Here is a 21,221-nt window from a genome sequence, read left to right as displayed (position 1 = left end):
TCATCTGGGCTGGATCTTGAGGCCCTCACAGCATTTCGCCAGGTAGACAAGGGTGGAGAAGGACCAGCCAGTTCAAAGGACTGAGCAAAAACTGAGTGTGTTCGAGGGTCAGGAAATTACAGGTGGACCTCCCGGAGGTATGGGACCTGTGGCAGAATAACCCATCATAAATACCTGACTGGTTGGTTTCTTTCCTAAAAAGGAAACTAGGATTGTTGTGGGTGGTAGTTTGGCAACATGTATGAAACGCTTAGCCGCTTTATATGCTGACTTAGCAATATCTGCGCATGTGCATGAAGAGGCAGGAAGGGTGTTTGCTGGATTGTCATTTGTAGAAGGTTGTAGAAGGGCATGATGGAAGGCCATGGAAAGCCCCATTCGGAAACAGGTCAACGGTCCTACAGACTGATGTTGGAATGCCATGCAGATGTGAAAAAGATTAGAGTGAACTTAAATGTAGGGGTCCAGAAAGTTCCCCACAACATGTTGTTAAATAAGAAAAGTGAGTTCTGGGCACCCTGGGTGGCTCAGTCAGTTAAGCATCTGCTTTGGGCTCAGGTCATGATCTTGGCATCCTGGGATTGAGCCCCACGTCGGGCTCCCTGCTCAGCAACCAGTCTGCTCCCTCTGCCTCTGTGATCTCTCTTGCTCTCACTCTCTCTCAAATCAGTAAACACATAAATATCTTAAAAAACAAAAAGAACAGTAATTGCAGTATACCAAGTATGATCCTATTTCCTAAACACAAGAAATCACAGGAAATATTTTTCAGTTACTTGTTTATCTATCTATATAAATCAGAGGTTGGCAAACTTTTCCTGTAAGGTCTATAATAGTAAATATTTACATCTTCGAGCCTTGTATAATCTCTAGCATAACTCCTCAGCTCTGCCCTGGTGGCGTGGAAGCAGCCATAGATGCACCAGCCAATGAGCGTGGCTGTGTGCCAATAAAACTTTATTTACAAACACAGGTGGGGGCTCCCAGATGTCAATAAATAGTATGTGTTTTTGGAAGAGTACACACCAAAATATTATGAGGGGGTCCATCTGAAAGGGGACCTGAGAAGGAAGGTGCAGGTCAAAGGAAATATTACCCTCTTATTTGAATTTTTTCCCACCTTGCATAATTAAAATTGTTTTAATCTGAAAAGGAAGTAATGTGTAAAAAATAGCTTCAGTGGCCTTTTCTCCCTTCCTGGTTATAAGGTCATGATTTTTGTTTTAGAAAATGCAAGCAGCCTGTAAAATTAACCAGGAAGCAAAAGTTTCCCATCATCCTACCAGCTTGAGCAGAATTTCTTTTTTTTTAAAGTTTATTTATTATTCTGTATTATAAATCAGCATAGGCTAAAAGAGAGCAAGTAAAATACCCAAGGGCACACAGAAAATAAGTTTATTTATTTATTATTAGTAATCTCTATATCCAACAGGGGGCTTGAACTCAGGACTGTGAGATCGACAGTCACATGCTCTTTCAACCGAGCCAGCCAGGCACCCCTTGAACAGAATTTCTTTTTCTTTTCTTTTTCTTTCTATCTATCTTTCTTTCTTTCTTTCTTTCTTTCTTTTATAGCCACATTTTCTTTTGAAGATTTACTCATTTACTAGAGAAAGAGAGTGCTAGTGAGTGGGGGGAAGGGCAGAGAGAGAGAGAGAATCTTCATTATTTTTTTAAATGATTTTATTTTATTTATTTATTTGAGATTGGGAGAGAGAGTGAGCAAGAGAGAGCACAAGCCTTGGAAGGGGAAGAGGGAGAGGGAGAAGCAGACTCCCTGCCGAGCGGGAAGCCTGATGCAGAAATCGATCCCAGGACCCTGAGATCATGACCTGAGCCAAAGGCAGATGCTTAACTGACTGGGCCACCCAGGCATCCTTAAGCAGAATTTCTTAAAGGGTTTATTTCAATCACGCAACAGATATTTATGGACCACTCACTGTGTGCAAATGTCAGGTGCTGGGAACAGAGCAGTGAACGAAGCAGAGTCCACAGCCTCTGTAGGCTGGTATTTTACAGTCAAAGACAGACGGACAATAAATAACAAACACAGTAAATAAGTAAATGATATAATATGTTGGAAATATGTAAATGATATAATATGTTTCTAAAAACAGAAACAGGACCACAGGTGAAAGAGATGGGGGCTACCTGGGGGCTGGTATGCTATTAAACAAAGTGGCCAGGGAAGGTCTCATTGCCAAGGTTACATTTAAGCAAAGACTTGAAGGAATAGACGAGCGAGCCATGGGGATTCTGGGAGGGGACACAGCCTGGGCAAAGGTCCTGAGGTGGGAGCATATTAGGAGTGTCCAAGGAACAGCAAGGAAGTATGGATGGAGTAGAGGGAGTAAGGCGGAGAGGAAGGGAGGGAGGTGAGATCAAGGAGGGGATGGGGCTGTATCCTTCTGGGTCTTGCGGTCAAGATAAGCACTTTGTTTTTACTCGGAACGAGCTGGGAACAACTGGAGGGCTCTGAGAAGAGAAGGGACATGAGCTGACCTGGGGAATAGCCCAACGGAGGCAAGTTGCTGAAGCAGGGACACCAGAGAGGAGGTGACTGCAGGGGTCCAGGCAGGAGACAATGGCGGGTTGGTTAAACTAGAGCAATGGCAACAAGGGGTCAGACTCTGGATACGTTCTGAAGGTCAAGTCGACAGTCCCTGCAGCTGGACTGGATGGAGGGGTTAAGGAGAAGAGAGGAATCAAGGATGATGTCAAGTGTTTTGGATCGAGTGTGATCTAGAACCATTGGGCCACGAGATCTCCTGGGAATTTGTAAAAATGCAGATTCCCAGGCCCCACCCTCGTCTCCTTAGCTGGTGCATCTGGGGTGAGGCCCAGGAACCTGCCTTCTGAGTGAGCTGTCCAGGTGCAGACTGGGGACTGGTGACCCCAAGGTCACGGTAGTGGGCCCCTCTTGGGGGGACGGGGGTCTACTCAAGAATAGAGTATCAGTGGATGAGAGGCTCCCTGCTCCCAGCCTTCCTCTGTGACATGGGGCCATCGACAGAGCTGATGCGCCATCTGAATGAGCTCATGTGTGTAAAAGATTTAAACTGGAGCCGGTGCATACAGGCTCCCAGGAAAGGGCAGCTATAATTAGCACCCTCTTCCAGAGACATATGTACTTGGTAAAGGATGAAATTGATCATAAACAAGTCACGGTTTCCAGCAGATCCTAGCACACCTGGCCCCATGTTGGGGAACACAGGGACAAGGTGCTAAATCGGATCCAGTCCGGGCCTTCCAGAGTTCCCAGTCTTGAGGACCAGGCAGTGCCAGCCCCAGATGGGATGACCCAGGGGAGTCAGAGTTGGACAGGGGAGGGGCGGAGCTATGGGACCCCAGAGTGGGAGCGGGAGGTGCTGGAAGGGGTGTCTGACTGGCGGTGAATACATGAGTTCTAGGCAGGTAAGGTGGCCCAGAGAAGAGTGCTAGGGACATTTGTAACGGCTAGAGATGCCTAGTATATTTGTGTGAGCGTGACGGGCTTAAAAAGCATCAGAGCAGTATGGTTACGTGCATGAACTTTCGAGTCAGGCGGCCTGAGTTCAGATCCCGGCTCTGCCCCTTTCTAGCTGTGTGATCAGGGGCAAGTTTCTTCACCTCTCCGTGCTTTAATACCCAAACCTGTATTAGTTCTCTATCTGCGCATAACAAATAATCCCCCAATGGACAAAACTATGTGACTTAACACAACACACATTTGTAATCTCATGGTTTCTGTAGGTCAGGAAACAGGAAATTATGTAGTAAATTTTTTTTAAAGAAGAATAGACACCCAATATTATCAGGGGTACGTGTGGTTTGGAAGGGAGATGTAGGATGCTGGTCAGGTGAAATGTTATCCTATTGTTTGATTTTTTCCCCTTGAAAAGAAAATAATGTTTTTAAAAATAGTTGCAGTGGGCGCCTGGGTGGCTCAGTGGGTTAAAGCCTCTGCCTTCGGCTCAGGTCATGATCCCAGAGTCCTGGGATCGAGTCCCGCATCGGGCTCTCTGCTCAGCAGGGAACCTGCTTCTCCGTCTTTCTCTGCCTGCCTCTCTGCCTGCTTGTGATCTCTCTATGTCAAATAAATAAATAGAAAAAAAATAGTTGTAGTGATCCTCTGCTTCAGGGACTCCCACAAAGCCGTAATCAAAGCGTTGCTGGGAGCGCATTCATCTCATGGCTCAGCCAGAAAGGGTCAGTCTGTGCTTTCTCATGGTTGTTTCAGGCTGCTGGCTAGAGACCAACCTCCCTTCCTTGCCCCTCGGCCTTAAATGCAGCCACTTGCTTTGTCAAGACCACCTGGAGAGAGTCCGCTAGCAAGAGAGAGGTCCCAGTATTTTAAAACCTCATTATGAAAGTGACATCCCATCACTTCGGCTGTATTCTGCAAGTGAGAGAAATTTCTCTCGTTTATAGCAGGGAGAGAAACAGTAGAATCTGACTCTCGATGCTTGCTGGGAGTTCAATGATGCAACATATAAGTATAAGAAAGCATTTAGAATGCCTAGGACATAACAAGTATCATAAAAATATGAACAGTTATTATCTGGCCAGGCAGGGGGAGTCAGAAAGGCCTTCTCAGAGGAGGGAATTTTTGAGAAGTATAATAGGAGCTCGGCAGGTGACAGAAGTCATACATCCATTCATTTTCTTTCTTTCTTTTTTTAATTTATTTGACAGAGATCACAAGTAAGCAAAGAGGCAAGCAGAGAGAGAGAGAGAGAGGAGGAAGCAGGCTCCCTGCCAAGCAGAGAGCCCCATGCGGGGCTCGATCCCAGGACCCTGAGATCATGACCTGAGCCGAAGGCAGAGGCTTAACCCACTGAGCCACCCAGGCGTCCCACATCCATTCATTTTCTTAGTCAACAACCTTCTTGTGCTGGGAGATCCCAGGAACCCAACAAGTCTGACCTTGACCTTTGTGGAGATACTGGTATCAGGGACATTGGCCAAACCCAAGACTTGTCCTCTAAAGTCTCCAAGCTGATAGAGGAGGCAGAGAGGGATACAATCCAGGGTGATCAGGGCAGCAACACAAGAAGGAAGAGAGTGAGTGAGGACTCTGAGAAGGTTGGCATTGAACAAGGGCCTTGAAATGGCTGGTCTGATTCCTTCCATTTGCTGAAGCCCAGAGAGGGAAAGGCCATTGCCCAAGATCACATAGCATGGAGGAGTCTATGGATCCTGGACTCTGGGTATTTTGAGGACCAGGTGAGATGCAAGAGATACAGACCTGCCTCTTTGGAGGCCCTTCACTCAGAGACACCCAACACATGCAAGTCCCAGATTCAGACCTACATCCCCCCACAGACAGCAATGTTGTCAGAGTCATCTGACTCTAGACTTGATACCTCCCCATAGGCACAGCATACATCTCTGGAGACCCTCCTCACTTCATGTACCAGTGGGATGCTGGCTATGATGGGAACACAGACATGACTTGGAGTCAGGTCCAGCTCCAGAGGGGCTGCTGGGTCTGTGAAGCTACCAGCAGACTGATCGTTCTAACCTAGTGTGATCAGAGCATCAATATGAGGGAGAGGATATGGTGGCCAGGCAGAGGGTGGGAGTGGAGTGAGACTAGGGAGCCTTTTTTTTTTTTTTAAGATCTATCTATTTATGGGGGGTAGGGCAGAGGGAGAACATCTTCAAGCTGACTCTCTGGTGAGCATGGAGCACAGAGCTTGATCTCACCATCCCAAGATCATGACTTAAGTCGAAACCAAGAGTTAGATGATCAACTGACTGAGAAACCCAGGTGCCCTGATTAGGGAGCCTTTTATACACCCAGCAAAGACTGGGCCTTGGGAAGTTGGCCTGGAGTTCTTGGAGTAGAGAGATGAAGAGAAGGAATAACAAGCAGAAGGTATAGCATATGCAAAGGTACAGGGGCACGAAAGACCATTTATTATCCATCCGTCTGTCCATCAGTTCATTCATTCATCTGTTGGTCCATTTATGCATTAATTGATTCTTCCGTCCATCTGCCCATTTATTTATTGATCGTGTATACACTCCATTTATTCACTTATCCCCCCATCCAGTTATCCATTTCCTCATTTATCCATTTATTTATTCACTCATCCAGTTATTCATTTATTCCATCAGTTACACACCTGTCCATTCATTCATTTACTCAGAGTACCAACTGTTCCATCATCCTTCTATTCCAAATGTCACCACCGCAAGAAGCCTTCCCTGACTCCCTTGCTAAAATAACAGCGCAGGTCCATGCCTTCTTTCATCCTCTTCGACTTTTTCTTCATAGCCCTTACCCTGATTTGCCAATGTTCTCTATAATTATATGTTTGCTCGTTCAGTCTGTGTCTATCACCAGAACACACTCATTTATTCAGCAAGAGTGTATTGAACGTCTCCTGTCTGCTAGGCTCTGTTGTAGGCACTGGGGATGGCAGAGGACAAGATGGACAAAAACCCCCACCAGCATGGAGCTGACATTCTAGTTAGGGGCATCAGAGAATAAATAATGAATGTAATAAGCAAACTACTGGCAGGATGGAGGATACTATGGTGAAAGGAAGGAAGGAAGGAAGGAAGAAAGGGAAAGGGAAAGGGAAGGGAAGGTAGGAGAGGGGAGGGGAGGGGAAGGGAAGAAAAGGGAAAGGAAGGGAAGAAAAGAAAAGGGAAGGAAGGAAAAAGAAAGAAAGAAGGAAGAAAAGAAAGAAAAAGCTGAGCAGGTGAGAGGTATCAGGAGTCCAGGGGGAAAAGTGCTCAGAAATGTCCTCACAGAGAAGGTAGTATCTGAGCAAAGACTAGAAAGAGAGGAGGGGGCCACATGGTTAGCTAGGGGAAGAGCATACCAGTAGAGAGAATGGCATATGCAAAGGCCCTGAGGCAGGGCTGTGTCGGGTGTGTTTGGAGCAAAGGAAGCCATGGAGAGATGGCAGGAGATGATGTCAGAGAGGGGACAAAGGGGGCCAAATGGTGTAGGGCCTGTGGGCCCTGGTGAGGACTTTGCTTTAACTGAGTGAGACTGGTGCCAGGGGTGGATTTTGAGCAGAGGAAGGATGGGATCTAAGGTGTGAGCAGTTTCCCTCTGCCTGTGTGTAGTAGATCATGATCTGAGTTCTGTGAGGGCTGGGATTATGTCCCTGTAATCTCCATTTCCTCAGCTTCCAGAACAGGGGTCTGCAAACTCTGGTCCACAGGTCAGACCCTCCCACGTCCCGTCTGTGTAAGCAAAGATTTAGGGAAACACAGCCAGACACATCATTTACGTATTATCTACTGCGGTTGACCTGCTGTAAGGGCACCAAGTGTTACAGCAGGGACCACGTGACCCTCAAAGCTGAAAATATTTACTGTCTGGCCCTTTTCAGAAGAAGAGTGTGCTGACTCCTGCTTTAGAATAGGCCCGGCGCATAGTAGGCGCTCAGTAAATATTTGCGGTTGCAGAACTGGACCCATCATTCATCTGCGACCCTCGAGAGGCTGCCAGCATGCCCTTGTCTCAGAGCCACTTCTAGCTCTGAGTCACATGCAGGAAAACAACAGCCCAGCAACCAAAAATAAAATACTGGAACCATTCAGATCCTTACCATAGAGAGAAAATGTCCCAGGCAGGATTATAGTCCAGACCCACTGTACATTTAGCATGCTCTTTGTCCCTTCTTTTTTCTCTAGTAAGACTTGGGACACCACGACTCTTGGCTTTGGCTCAGGTTGCCATCTCAGGGTTGTGAGATCGAGTCCCACCTGGGGCTCCGTGCTCAGTGGGAAGTCTGCTTGAGACTCTCTCTTCCTCTCCCTCTGCCCCTCCCACTGCTTGCTTTCTAAATAAACAAACAAACTCTTTAAAAAGTAAAAAAAAAAAAAACAATTAATTAAAAGAGAAAGTAAAACCCCTATTCCCACCAGGCACAGGAGCTGCTCCCCCAATTTTTTTTCTGGTTCAGTCAGTAAAGCATGTGACTCTTGATCCTGGGGTTGTGAGTTGGAATTCCACATTGGGTGTAGAGTTACTTAAGAATAAAATCTGACCAAAGATTCTCTTCCATAGAGCAACCCCCTTGCTGGTTCTCCTGTCTCCTCCCCTCTCAGCTCGAACATTTTACTTTGGTCCATGAACTTAGCTCCCTGATGACTTTTATCCCACACCTGTGCTGCCCATTACTCAGATTCTGCATAACAAGGAAATTATGAATTAAGAATAATAAGGTCTGTGCTGGCCTGCGGAAATCCCTCTCCTTGTCTGGGAACTTGGAATGCTCCTTTATTCCCATTTCCTTTTTCCCCTGATACATCCAACCTGATATTCTATCACCCCCATTTTCTGAGTCCCCTCTCTAGTACAGCTTATGCTATACCCACAGAAGAGACATATCTGGCCCCTGACAGCCCTAGGCTCACAACTTAATGGGGACAATTCTAGTGCTGGGGTGGAGATGGATGCCTGGTGGAGATGCCTTGACTGTCAAGGGAATGAGTTTGGGTTTTCTCTTGAGTACCCTCAGGGGCAGACTTGGAATGGAAGACAGATGGAGGGCTCTGAATTGGTTTCCTGGGTCCCGGCCACTCTCCTGTAGTTTCATAGAGTGCTTCACATTCCAAGCTCAGGAGCCAGACTGCCTGGGTTCAAATCTGGGCTCTGATGATTTCTAGCTGTCCAATCTTGGGCTGCCTTCTCTCCGTGTCCTCATCTGTAAAATGGGTATGACACTAGTACCTACTACTTAGAGTTTAATACACTAATACTTTTAATACAAGTATATTAATACATTTAAGGACTTAGCATTGTGCCGGGCACATAGTAAGTGCTAAATATCTATCACCAGCTATTAAAGTGCTCACTTAGTACAGGCATGCAGCTCATAGAACATCCTCAGCAAAAGGAAGCTCAATATTACCAGTCAGTGATGTTATCAGTTACCCTACAGATTGAGTAGAACTAATGACATCTCCAATTTAGACCCTTAGTGGGAATAATGACATCACCAGTTGCCAGGTAGATTTAACCCTCACCGGCATTGATGACGTCACCAGTCATCAGGCAGAATATGGTTAGAATGCGAGTGCCAGAGCCTTTCCTGTTTGAATTTCTGTGGTGTCCCAGTTCACACATTCTTCCCTGGGGCCCACAAGTACACGGGATTTCATCTGTTTTAGCCTTAGTTTTCTATCAGTCAAATGGGGATAATGGCCTTTGCCATTGCCAAGCAAATGTGTTTCCCTTTCTCTGGCTTCTTTCCCTTGTGGTAGACTTTCTCTCTCTCTGTTGTTGTTTCTCTCCTGCATGCTATCAGAAGGGTTTGTAGGGCAACGAGTAACAACTGTAATAATAATTACTGTTTATTCAACCCTTTCCTGATGTCAGCTGCCCATAGCTTTTTGCATGCATTGACTCGTTTAGTTCACACAATGCAAGGATTTGTTACTATGGATTCAACAAAACCTTGAGTGCCTACTGTATGCCAAGCCCTGAGGATCCAGCACTGAACAAAACAAAGACCCTTGCCCTCTTGGGACTTATATTCTAGTGAGGAGATGGATGATAAACAGATAAACGCATAAATACTTCCAGTGCTATGAGGAAAAACAAAGCAAAGTCAGGGGAGAGAGTGATGAGGGGAATTGGTTTATACAGAATGATCAGGACAGGCCTTCTGGAGCAGGTGACATTGTAGGAGACCTGACATTGGAGGAGAGGCAGATATTCATGCAGAACCTGGTTGGGGGTGGGGGCGGGGAGAGGATTCCTGGTGGAAGAAACAGCAAATGCAAAGGCCCTGAGGCAGGGCCATGCATGGGGAGTGTTTCTGGAAATGAGGAACACCCAGGAGGCCAGGGTGGCTGGAGAGGAGTGACAGGGAGAGAAGAGGGAGATGAGATCAGAGAGAGTCCCAGGGGACACATCACACAGGGCCTTGTGGGCCACAGTGAGATCTTCAGCGTTTACTGAAATGGAGCCGTGAAGCACAAGTTTCTGAGCAGAGGAGGGGTACAGTCTCAATAGAGTTTGACAGGCCACCTCAGCTGCTCATTCCTTCAGGAGCTTTGGTACACACCCATAAAGCGGGGACACGGCTCAGAAACCAACCATGCAGGGCTTTCCAGCAACAGACTAGCTTCAGAGGTGGGCTCCACCTCAGGGTTCAGCGGGGCCTTTGCTTTGTGAACTTGGGAAGTCATCTGCCTTTACCTGAGCCTCAGTTTTCCCATTTGTAAATTGGGAAGCATTAACTACCATTTGGGTGTATCATGGTGGTTAAGAGCACCAGTTCTGAAGTCAAATTTGGCAGGATCCAAGCCCTTGCTCTGCCACCTGCCAGCTCCATGCCTTTCGACAATTAACACCCTCTTTCTAAGCTTGGGTTTACCTCATCTGGAAGATGAAGATCTTAATTCCAAGGGGTAGTTGTAAGGATTAAATGAGATCATGCAGGTAAAGCGCTTAGCATAGCTTCTGGCATGCATTGGGCACTCAATAAATGATCATTATTATTACCGACGGTATCGCGCACACCTCCCGAGAGAGGGCCTGGTACGCGGTGGGAGTTCCACAAAAGTGAATTCTCTCTCCCGTCTCTCCTGCCCGCTGGCTCCCGGGGGACCCAGGCATTCCGGCCTCCAGCTGCCCCCCCACGCCGGCCCTCACAAAGGCCCCCATTCATGCCGCGCGCACAAAGCGGTGCATTCACCGGTGTCCCTTGGGCCTCCCGCCCCCGGCCGCCCCCCGCAGCTCGCCATTGGTTGCCTCCCCTGCCCGTCAGGCCTGGGGTCCTGCCCACGACCGCGCCGCCTGGCTCCGCACTCGGCGCCGTTCTTTTCCCACGGCTGGCACACTCCGACAACTTCTGATTGGCCCGGCCCGCCAGCCTCTCCTCTTGATTGGTGGGCGCATCCCCCACGGGCGGGGCCGTAGCTTGTCGCAGCGGGGGCCGATTGGCCCCTGCCATGCTCATGTGGGCGGGGCTCTCCTGGCGGGCCCGCCCCTCTTTCTCCCCAGGCCGAAGCCTCAGGACGGCCCTGGAAGCCGGTGAGTGCCTGGGGCTCGCAGCCCTCGGGAGGTGGCGGAGCGGGACTGGGCCTGGGGAGGTTGGAGCCTAGGGACTTCGGACAGGGGCCCCGAAGGCCGGCGCGGGCGGCTGGGGAGAAGCGGTGACGCGGCCACTCACCTTGAGCGCTCAGCGGGACAGCGGCGGGGTGGGGGGGGGCGGGGCGTCTACACTCACCCCCAACTCGAGTTCCTACTGTGTGAAAGGCCAGGTCCGGGTCCTCGCTGGGGGTCCCGGGCCTATTCCGCAGACGAGGAAACTGAGGCTCTCTTTGGAACCTTGGACGCTCTAACACCTGAGTCATGGCCTTCAGCCCTCCGCCTCCAGATAACGTGTCTCGGTTCTCACGTGTAAAAATTGCAGCCCAGAGACAGGGGTCACGACTGGCAGAGACAGAAGGGTAGGGAAAGACATATTTGAGCACTTATGATGTACTCGGGCGCTTTTATTTTTACAAGTAAATAATTTATATTAACTCGAGAGGGGTTATATTGTACCCATTTTACAGGGAGGGGAAAACTGAGGCTGAACAGAGTCAGTGACTGAAGAGAGACGGGGTTGCGACTAACACTTTGGAGACTGTGTGCTGAGTCCCTTAACCTTTTTAATCTCCTAATAGTCCGCTAAGGACGGCTGTGGTCCTGTGGTGGCGATGGGGAAGCAGGTTCGAGAGAGTTAACCAATGAGAAAGAGGAAATTGATCCCTTTGAGTACCCAGATTCCTCTGACATAAAACGGTATGAGCTTGAAACCCAGCTCTCCCTCTTACTGACTGTGCCCTTCAGCGCATTACTTCCCCTCTCCATGCCTCACTTTCCTCGTTGGACGAATGGGGAGGCTGATCGTCCCCATCGTATTGCTTTTTGTTTTGTTTTGTTTTGTTTTTTGACAGAGAGAGAGAGAAAAAAAAAAAACAGACAGCATAAGCAGGGGGAGCAGCAGAGGGAAAGGGAGAAGCAGGCTCTCCGCTGAGCAGGGAGCCCCAGGCGCGGTTTGATCCCAGGACCCTGGGATCATGACCTGAGCTGAAGGCAGATGCCTAACAGCTGAGCCACCCAGGTGCCCCTCACATTGGTTTTTGAGATCATTCTATGAATTAAAACCCGGAGAGCTGTTCTAAACGTAGAAAAACACCGGCACAGATTAGATGTGCTTACCCTTCCTTAGTCCTCATTCCACCCATGAGAAAACCGAAGCTCTGGAGGCCAGAATAACACTTTGTGGTCTTCTTTGGTACTCTTAGTACTCTCTGTGGATTGTGTTGTCCCATTTCTGGGGTTAGGGAAACTGAGGCTCAGAAAGATCAGACGATGTCGTGAGGCACTGCTTGTTTATTAAGCACTGGACTGGGGGCCTTTTCTCCCACATCATCTTATTAATTTCTTTGGCCGCAACTCACGCAGAGGAAAGCTGAGGCCCAGAAAGCTTGAGCGGGATTCGAACACCGGAGTCTTCAGCCCTCTCCGCCGCGCGTGTCCTTGGTTTTTGCCTCCGGGGAGGAGGAGGGACGCCTGGGGCTGCCACTGCAGCCCACCTGGCAGAGGACTCTTCCGCGCCTCCCGCCACCCCCCCATCCTCCTGTGAAGGGCTTTAGCAGCTCCAGGACCCGCCCCCCCCCCCCCCCCCCAAGCCGGGCAGGTGCTGAGTGACATCAGAGCCGGGCTCCCTCCGGGTGACGCGACGTGGCCCCGCCCCGCGCTGGACCGCGGAGGTAGTCGCACCTGAGAGCTCAATCGGCCAGGGGATTCCCGTGCCCCCTCCCCATCTTCTGGATTCCCGCACGGACGGCGGCCCCAGGTAGCCCCGAGGATTCGCGGATTAAGGGGGCGGCCACAGGGCGCTTGGGTCTCCGGGAAATGGGGGTTGGGCGCTCGGATTCCTGGATCTGAGGAGGGGAGTTGGGGGCCAGGAATCCCAGGTCTGAGTGAGAACAGCAGTGGGAGCCTGAGCTTCTAGGCCTTGAGGGACAAAGGCACTGGGGCCGGGACACTGGGTCTGGGGGGCCCGACTCCTGGTCTTGAGGAAGGAGGGGGCTGGAGGCCCGCATTCCTGGGTCTGAGGGAGGAGGGGCTGGGTGCCCTGACTCCTGGATCTGAGGGAGGAGGGGGCTGGGGGCCGGACCCCTGGGTTTGAGGGAGGAGGGGCTGGGGGCCCAGATTTCCGGGTCTGGCCACGGAGGGGACTCTTGAATACTACTAGCACTAGGCTGAGGTGAGAGGGCTGGATGCCAAGGGCCCAGCTCCTGCCCCAGGGGCGGATCCCTGGCTCCTTTTCCTTTTCCAGCCCAGCAGTCTCTGCCCCTCCCAGGGCAGGTGAAAGCACCTGTCCTGGTGACAGTAATGAGCCCAGGCAGAGGTGATCCTGCCGGCTAAGGAGGGCGGGGCTGCCGGAGGGGCTCAGCCATTGGGAGCCAAGGCCTGCGCCCCCCCCCCCCCATCAGGGCTGTTGTCAGTCCTCAGGATTTGGATGTCCCATCATCCTCACCTCTAGCCCAGCTGCCCTAAGGTGAGGGGGTTCCCGGGCTCATGGGTCCAAGGGAGGAGGGACTGGGGGCCCAGAATCCTGGCTCTAGGGAGGGGAGGCATAGGGCCTGCCGATTACAAAAATTCCCAAACCCTTCCTGGTCAAAGGCCACGAGCTGGAGAGGGAAGTTGGTGGGTGGGGTAGGGTGAGGGTAGGGGCAAAGTCCCAGGGATGGGGTTTGGCTCTGGGTGGATCAGGGCCGCACTGAAGGCTGGTGGTTAGCCTTGGCAATTGGGAGCCTGGGGAGTGGGTGTGTGTGTGGGTGGGGGGTGGGGGGAGAACCTTGCTGCTTGAAGGCAGAAGCCATCTGTTTGAGGCCTGAGATCACCAGGACCAAGGGCTGGGGCTTGTGTAGGGGCTCTGGGTGAAAGTGGGATGTGTGGTGTGGAGGTGAGTTTCCAGGTGGGAGAGGCTCTGAGGGAGAGCCAAGAGCCTGATGGGACAGATGTGGGGATGTCTCAGGAGGAGCTGGGTGTGTGGGTATGTTGGAGGTGGGGGTCCTGGAGGGCAGAGGCAGAAACATTGAGTGGGGGAGACAAAGATTCGGGTATTCCTGTGACTCGTACAGACGTTTGCGGTGGGAGGGGAGAATAGAGGCAGACTTCTTCTGGAACAGGGCACAGGCAGGGACAGAGAGGGCATTTGTCGTGACTAGTGCTTAGACTGCCCTGAAATTGCTGTGGGCTATTTGCTGCTGCTCTTTGGGGCCTTTGAGGGCCAGGAGGGGTCTAGCCCATTCTGGCTCACCCCATGTTTCCCTTACAGTGCACAGGTCACACCGGGTTGTGGCCGACTGAGACTAGAGGTGCCTCACCCCCAGACCAGGAGCTTCTCAAGGCAGGGCCCCATCTGAAGCATCTCAGGGTCCCCAGACTCTCACTCCGGGCAGAGTCTGGCATCTGAACAGCCTGTTGAGTGAATGTTGAGCGAATGCAGAAGTAAATGAATGGGGCCACTCTCCCCATCGTAGAGAAAAGGAAGCTGGGTTGCAGGGAAGGAAGGAACTGATAACTAAGGCATGAGATTTGAGTCTGTTCTGCAGTTGTGGGATGGGCCAGAGGTGATCAGGGAACCTGGGTGACCGAGATCAGATTGACGCCTTCCTAGGGCTCACGTCTAAGAGGCTGATGTCCTCATCATGGCCCAGTCTGGTGCTCTTGGTCCCCGATCTTACTTCACCTACCACCTCTTCCCCCTTGTTTACTTGGCTCTGGCCACACTGGCTTCTCACAATGCCACAGACACACAGGCATACTTCTGTCTCAGGGCCTTTGCACTGGCTCTTCTCCCAGCCTGGAATGCTTTACCTCTCAACATTCCCATGGCTCACTCCCTTCATCTCCCTCAGGTCTTTATTCAAATACCACATCAGAGAGGCCTTCCCTGGCCATCCCCATTAAAACTGCAGCAGCCCTCAATCCTAACATCCCCTGTTCCCTGCTTTCTTTTTCTCCTTGGCATTTATCACCCTTAACATACGATATAATTTACTTATTTATCTTTTTATCTGTCTCCTGGCATTAGAGCATCACTATCTAGTAGGAATAGAATGCAAGCCAACTGTGTAATTTAAAATGTTGTAGTTACCACATTAAAAATAGAAAAAACTCAAAAGGGACAAGGGTTGTTAATGTTAAAGATATATTTTATTTAACCCAGTATATTCAAAATAACTATCATTGCAATGTATCAATCACCAAATATAAAAAATACTAATGAGTTTTTAGTTGTACCAAGTCTTTGAAATCTGCTGTGTATCTTGTACTTAGAACCCCTGTCTCAGTTTGGATTCTCCATTTCAACTGCCCAGTAGCTGTATGGGACAGTGGCTCCCATACTGGACAGCACTGGGCTAGAATGCAAACGCCTTATGTAGGCAGGGATCTGTTGCTCGCTTCTTCTTCTTCTTCTTCTTCTTTTTTTTTTTTTTAAAGATTTCATTTATCTATCTGACAGACAGAGATCACAGGTAGGCAGAGAGGCAGGCAGAGAGAGGGGAAGGGAAGCAGGCTTCCAGCTGAGCAGAGAGCCCGATGTGGGGCTTGATGTGGGGCTCAATGCGGGGCTCGATCCCAGGACCCTGGGATCAGGGCCTGAGCCGAAAGTAGAGGCTTTAACCCACTGAGCCACCCAGGCACCCCTGTTGCTCGCTTCTTCCTGGCTGTATGGCCAATGCCTTGAAGGGTGCCTGGCCCAGCCAGGCTTATTAGATAATTATTGAATGAATGAATGGAATTGGTAAAGGAGATCTGTGGGCCCATTTTGCAGATGTGTAAAAAGAGGTCTGGTGAAGAAAGGCAGTGGGGACTGCCCGGGGTAGGGGTTGGGGTGTGATCTGGGCTGGGGACAGAGCCCCACCTGACCTCCACCCTTCTCTCCCCTGCAGACCATGGCGGCAGTGACCTTGTCGGTGCCCGGGCGGAAGGCGCCCCTCAGGCCCGGCCCGGTGCCGGAGGCCGCCCAGCCGTATCTGTTCGCGCCCAGTGGCCCGGGAGCTGGTGGCTCACCCGGGGGCGCCGGCACCTCACCGCAGGTGGAGTGGACGGCGCGGCGCTTGGTGTGGGTACCCTCGGAGCTGCACGGGTTCGAGGCGGCGGCCCTGCGGCACGAGGGCGAGCTGGAGGCCGAGGTGGAATTGGCCGAGAGTGGACGGAGGCTGCGGCTGCCGCGGGACCAGATCCAGCGCATGAACCCGCCCAAGTTCAGCAAGGCCGAGGACATGGCCGAGCTCACCTGCCTCAACGAGGCCTCCGTCCTGCACAATCTCCGCGAGCGGTACTACTCGGGCCTCATCTACGTGAGTGGCTGCCTGGAAGGGCATGGCCCCGGGGGTGGGGAGCTGGGTGTCAGCCCCCAGCGTGAGAAGCGCGAGACCCTTTCTGCTTGGGATCCCGCGCTGTGCCACTATTCCCACACGTAGTGGCCAAATTATAAATTATTGGGTTGCCAGAATGGCCTCAGACGCCACTGAGGGTGTCCCAGAATATCATACACCTTATTATTTTCCTAAAGTGTGAAAAATTCCAAATTCTCAAATAGAACACATCAAAGCGTTTTGAGAAAGGGATATGGGTCTGTCATACTAATTAACGACAACCACCGAGGGTGGAAAACTGCACGCCAGGCCCTGTCCTAAATTCCCTTCCATATATTAATTCACTTCCTCTCACTGTACACAAAGCAGAGCCTGTTATTAGCTCCATTTCATCGAAAAGGAAACTGAGGCCTGGAGAGTTTTCCTAACAATAAACACTGACATTTATGAAGCAGGCACTAGGCACTCCTAAATGTCTTGTCTCAATACACTCTCCCAATTATAAAGCATTTTGTCCCCGTTTTAGACAGAACAAACGCAGAGGCCCAGAAAGGTCAAGTGCCGCGACCAAGGTCACCCGGGGGGATGTGGTGGACCTGGGTGGTCCGGGGGCAGGTGCCATCCCTTTGCTGTGGCGTCTCTCAAGATATAGATGGGATTGACGATAGTGAGGTTGACTCTGGTGGTCGCCCGTCTTTTGAGCCTCGAGTATCACTCACATTATTAAGCTCTACAGAGAACAGGTGGAGAAGGGAGGAGCCATGGCTGTGGTTCGTAAGCCTGTCGCTGCACTTAGAATCACCTGGGGAATTTTTTTTAAAAAAAGTATTAGCACCTGATCCCCACCTTCCCCAGTCTAAATCAGGCTTTCTGGGGCTGTGGCATGGACAATGGCATTTTTAATAAGCTTCCAGGGTGGTTCTAATGGGCAGCCAGAGCGTTATTAGAGCAAACAGGATTAAAGAGATTGACAAAGAATGTCGACAATAATAATGAAGAATAATAATAATGGTGGCTAGCAAATATTTATTGAGCCCTTACCATGCGCCAAGTGCTGTTCTAAGTGCTACCTGTGGGTTATCAGCGCACCTCTGGGCCGGGGACTGCTGTTGTCACCTGATGTTCAGGAATGTCAAGTGACTTGGATCCCAGGTCACCCAGACAGGAAGGAGTCAGGGTGGGATTTGAACCCAGGTCGCTAGCCTCAGAATCGCACTCCAAACAGCAGCTTAGAGGGCTGGGGTCTTCCCGCCTTGCACTGACCACCCCCCCCCCCCAAGAAAAATCTTTAAATACCTAGCTAACACCCTCAAAGGAAAGGTGCTGGTTTTATATTTAGGGGGAGAGAAAAAACGTTGAAATTGACGGGAGTAATAAAAACATTTAACTCAGTGATGAGATATATCAAAATATAAAAATAAACAGAGTGGCCCCAATGTCCGCCCTGTTAAGGGTCGCAAATCACAAGCTCAGAATATTTTTATGAGGTCTGACTGCCGATTGGGAAGGAGGAGACCATGGCTGGAGGGCTAGTGGCTGGCTCAGGGTCCCCCGGCTTGAGGTGGCAATTGCGGGGTTGGAATTGAGAGCTGTCTAGCCCTGAATGGGGCTGGGAACCTTCTCCAGGCCGCACGGGCCCCCGCTGAGTCCTTGCTCGCTTTTGCAAACCCTGGGGAAGAAGCCTCACTCAACCCAAGCCATTCCCCTGGATTTCACAAATGGAATTGTGGCAGACAATGAGGGTCTCAGTCCCATTGCCCCGATGCTTTAGGCAGGAAGGGAACCCATATGTTTGAGCACACACCATGCTTAGAATCTTTCTAGGTGGTCAGGGTTAAAAGCCCATTTTCCAGGGCTGGCGAATGAGGCTCAGGGAGGGCAAATCTCATACACAGCCAGAAGCCCAGGATCACACAGCTTCGAAGTCTGAGTGAGCGCTTAGCTCCCAGGGGATGGGTACCAGGAGAGTCTTGGGATCCACACTTGGAGTGCCTTTTATGGGCCACGCCTTGGGCTGGCTGGTTTTTATTCATTATCTCCCTTAATCCCCACAGCCTCTGCAAGGAGGTGGGAAGGAAACCGAGACTGTGGAGAGAGTCACTGGGCTGGACGGCTTCAGAGCCCCGAGGGCTGGGCAGCTACTCTAGACCCTTCCACGTGGGTGTCCCCAGCTCTGCCCCCTTGACTCAGGTGTCCCCAGCCCTCGCGGCATGCACCAGCTTCCGCCCTTTGCTCCCCGGCCTTGGCAGCCAGCTCAGGTTGCCGTGGGGTGGGTGGGGGGGGTGTGTCGTTCCGGCAACAAGGTGTGGCTGGCAGGAGGGGGCTGAGGTGGGAGGGTGGCGTGGGGAGTGGGTTCCTCCGCCAGCCAGGAGTGGGGGCCGGGGCGCCAGCAGCCATGAGATACCCTCCTGGGGAATGTGGCCTGGCTGCCCTGCCCTCTGCCAACCCTGAGCTCCGGAGTAGCTCTTCAAGGCAGGGAGGGCAGACACCCAGCAAACCGGTTGTTCGGCTCCCGGCTGGTCACCCACCCTCCCGCTGTTACCAGGTTGGCACCTGGGAGCCGGACAGCCCTCGGTGGCCACACCCTGCTCGGCTTGAGAAGCGCAAGCTGTCCAGGGAGCTTAAAGGGATCCCACTACTAACCCACTACGGAGCTGGACGGCTGGCTGGCCGAGTAGCTAAGCAGTTTAATCGTTAACTGTCGAGGCCACTGGGCACCTACCTCTCTGGCTCTTGGCTAGCCAATGCCAGCTAGCTTAGCCCGTGAGCTCTCTGGGCTGGTTTAGTGGGGTGACCAGCTAGCTCTCTAGCAATCCTCACTGCCTCTCCATGGCTTGAGGGCCTCTGTGTGAGCTGAATCCTGGGCCCATCGGGTGTCAGCACAAATTCAGGGAGTCCACGAACTGGGATGCAAGACAAATTGCATCTTTCTTTTCAGGCACGTTGATCCCGAACGTTAGTGTTTCCTCCCATGAGCGTGTAAGCAGGGCCCCTGAGTCTCGGTAGAAACCACAGACTTGTTCCTGTCACGTTTCAGGAACCGTGGTATCTTCGGAGGGTGTTTTATGCATATTCAAACAAATACATACAAATATAACTATTCCTCCTCTCTCAGCGCAAACAGTCCTCACCTTGTGTTCTTTATTTGATAATGCTTTGGAGAGAATTCTGAATCTGTTCACTGCAAGTATCATAGGGATCCGTTGTAAGAACGTGCATGAGGGTCATTGCCAGACTTCTGCCGTTAGAGAGAGAGTGAGGCAGCAGATGAGTGCGCACGTGGTCATTTTATGTGTGTGTGCATCCAGGTGGTAGGGGGCTGGGACCCAAGTCTGGCTGGCTACAAAGGCTGCATTCTCTCTCAGGGTAAATCGTTATCCTTACAGCACCTTTGTGCAATAGGGAAAGATTCTCTTCCACCATCAGCCTGAATGTCTTTGTCACAAATGCTCAAATCTACATTGTCATGCTATGAACCGCATCCTTGTGCAGTGTGCAACCTGCCCAGCTGTACACGGCAGTCCCATGTTGCCCTCTGGGCCTCAGACAGGCACTTGAGGCCCTCTCCATTCTTGCCCACTGCAGACATACTCTGGCCTTTTCTGTGTGGTCATCAATCCATATAAGCAGCTTCCCATCTATACGGAGGCCATTGTGGAGATGTACCGGGGCAAGAAGCGCCACGAGGTGCCTCCCCACGTGTATGCAGTGACTGAGGGAGCCTACCGCAGCATGCTTCAGGGTGAGTGTGGGACTGGGACATGTCTCTTCAAGGTGGGGGCTATTCTGGGGGTTAAGGTAAGACAACAGACCAAGAATTTCAGACTCTCAGGCTTTATCATGGGGCGGGAGGAAGGGCTGAGTGGATGAGTTCTGGGTCCTACCAGACAGGCCCCTTCTTATTTGTCTCCTTGTTTACCCCTTCTCTCCGCAGTATCATCCGGAAGCCAGTTGAGGCTAGGCTTCTGCAAAATTTTCTCTTGAGACAGTGATTCTTAGTGTTCATTCATTCAACACTTAGGTGGTTGACGTGATCCACATTGTTGTGGAATCAAAGTCAGCCCCTTGGATGGTGGGCAGTGTGGGTCACTGGGGAGAGCTGAGCAGGTTGTATGAGGATGTCCCGGCAAAACAACATAACTCACGTGTACTATACATAATGTCATCATTATAAATTATTACATATCTATTTTAACATTTGGTTTATAATTAAATGCAGAATAAATATTTAAAAACTTATGTCTTACTATCATATGACATACGATGGTATGTGGCAATATATTTTTGTTTGTTTTTTTTTTGTTTTTGTTTTGTTTTTCATTTACGGTTGGTTTTTGCAGCAATGTATTTATACGGTGTGTGTTATACCTGTATCACACGTCCTGTGCTGTAGTTCTGCTGTGGGTCATAATGACGCATTTATAATGCTCAGTGCCGAGGTTCTCGGAGTGCGGTGAGCATCGGCGTCAGCTAGGATCTTGGCAGAAATGCAAACTGGGTCCCCGCTCCAGACCCGTGAAGTCAGAGAAACTGGGAGTTTCACAAGATCCCTGGGCTCCCTCTGGGGATCCGGATGCCGGCACAAAGTTTGAGAACCCCTGGTGTAGTATCCAGTATATCGTTGTATTCACATTATGCAGCAGAACACGTCTATAGGCCACAATTTGAATTCATGGTATAAATTTGTATTTGATCATTGGTGACACTTCTTTCCTTTGGTTGTATAATCTGATTTGGTATCTACTTATTTTAATGATTTTTAGCCATTAATATACATGCATTATTATACCTTAGGAATAAATAAATAAATAAACAGTAAAGCAGGGGTGAGTGGCTGCTCTTGCTGAGCACTGTTCATGGATTGACACATTTAA

General features: G+C 50.6%; 1 protein-coding gene across 3 annotated transcripts in view; it reads left to right on the top strand.

Annotated features, from left to right (window-relative positions):
• Positions 1–15,921: 15,921 nt before the first annotated feature.
• Positions 15,922–21,221, top strand: part of LOC111160648 (myosin heavy chain 14) — a 77,365-nt gene continuing 72,065 nt past the window's right edge. For all 3 annotated transcript variants that reach the window (XM_022523882.1, XM_022523881.1, XM_022523880.1), the window contains exons 1-2: positions 15,922–16,329; positions 19,933–20,089. In XM_022523882.1, coding sequence (XP_022379590.1) covers positions 15,922–16,329; positions 19,933–20,089 — 565 coding nt within the window. The remainder of the gene's footprint in view (positions 16,330–19,932; positions 20,090–21,221) is intronic.

Source organism: Enhydra lutris, unplaced genomic scaffold, assembly GCF_002288905.1.
Source record: "Enhydra lutris kenyoni isolate GAN:26980312 unplaced genomic scaffold, ASM228890v2 scaffoldscaffold77, whole genome shotgun sequence".
In the NCBI taxonomy this organism is placed as follows: Eukaryota; Metazoa; Chordata; class Mammalia; order Carnivora; family Mustelidae; genus Enhydra; species Enhydra lutris.
Note: the sequence above shows the minus strand (reverse complement) of the source record. Positions and strands in the feature narration are given on the sequence as shown.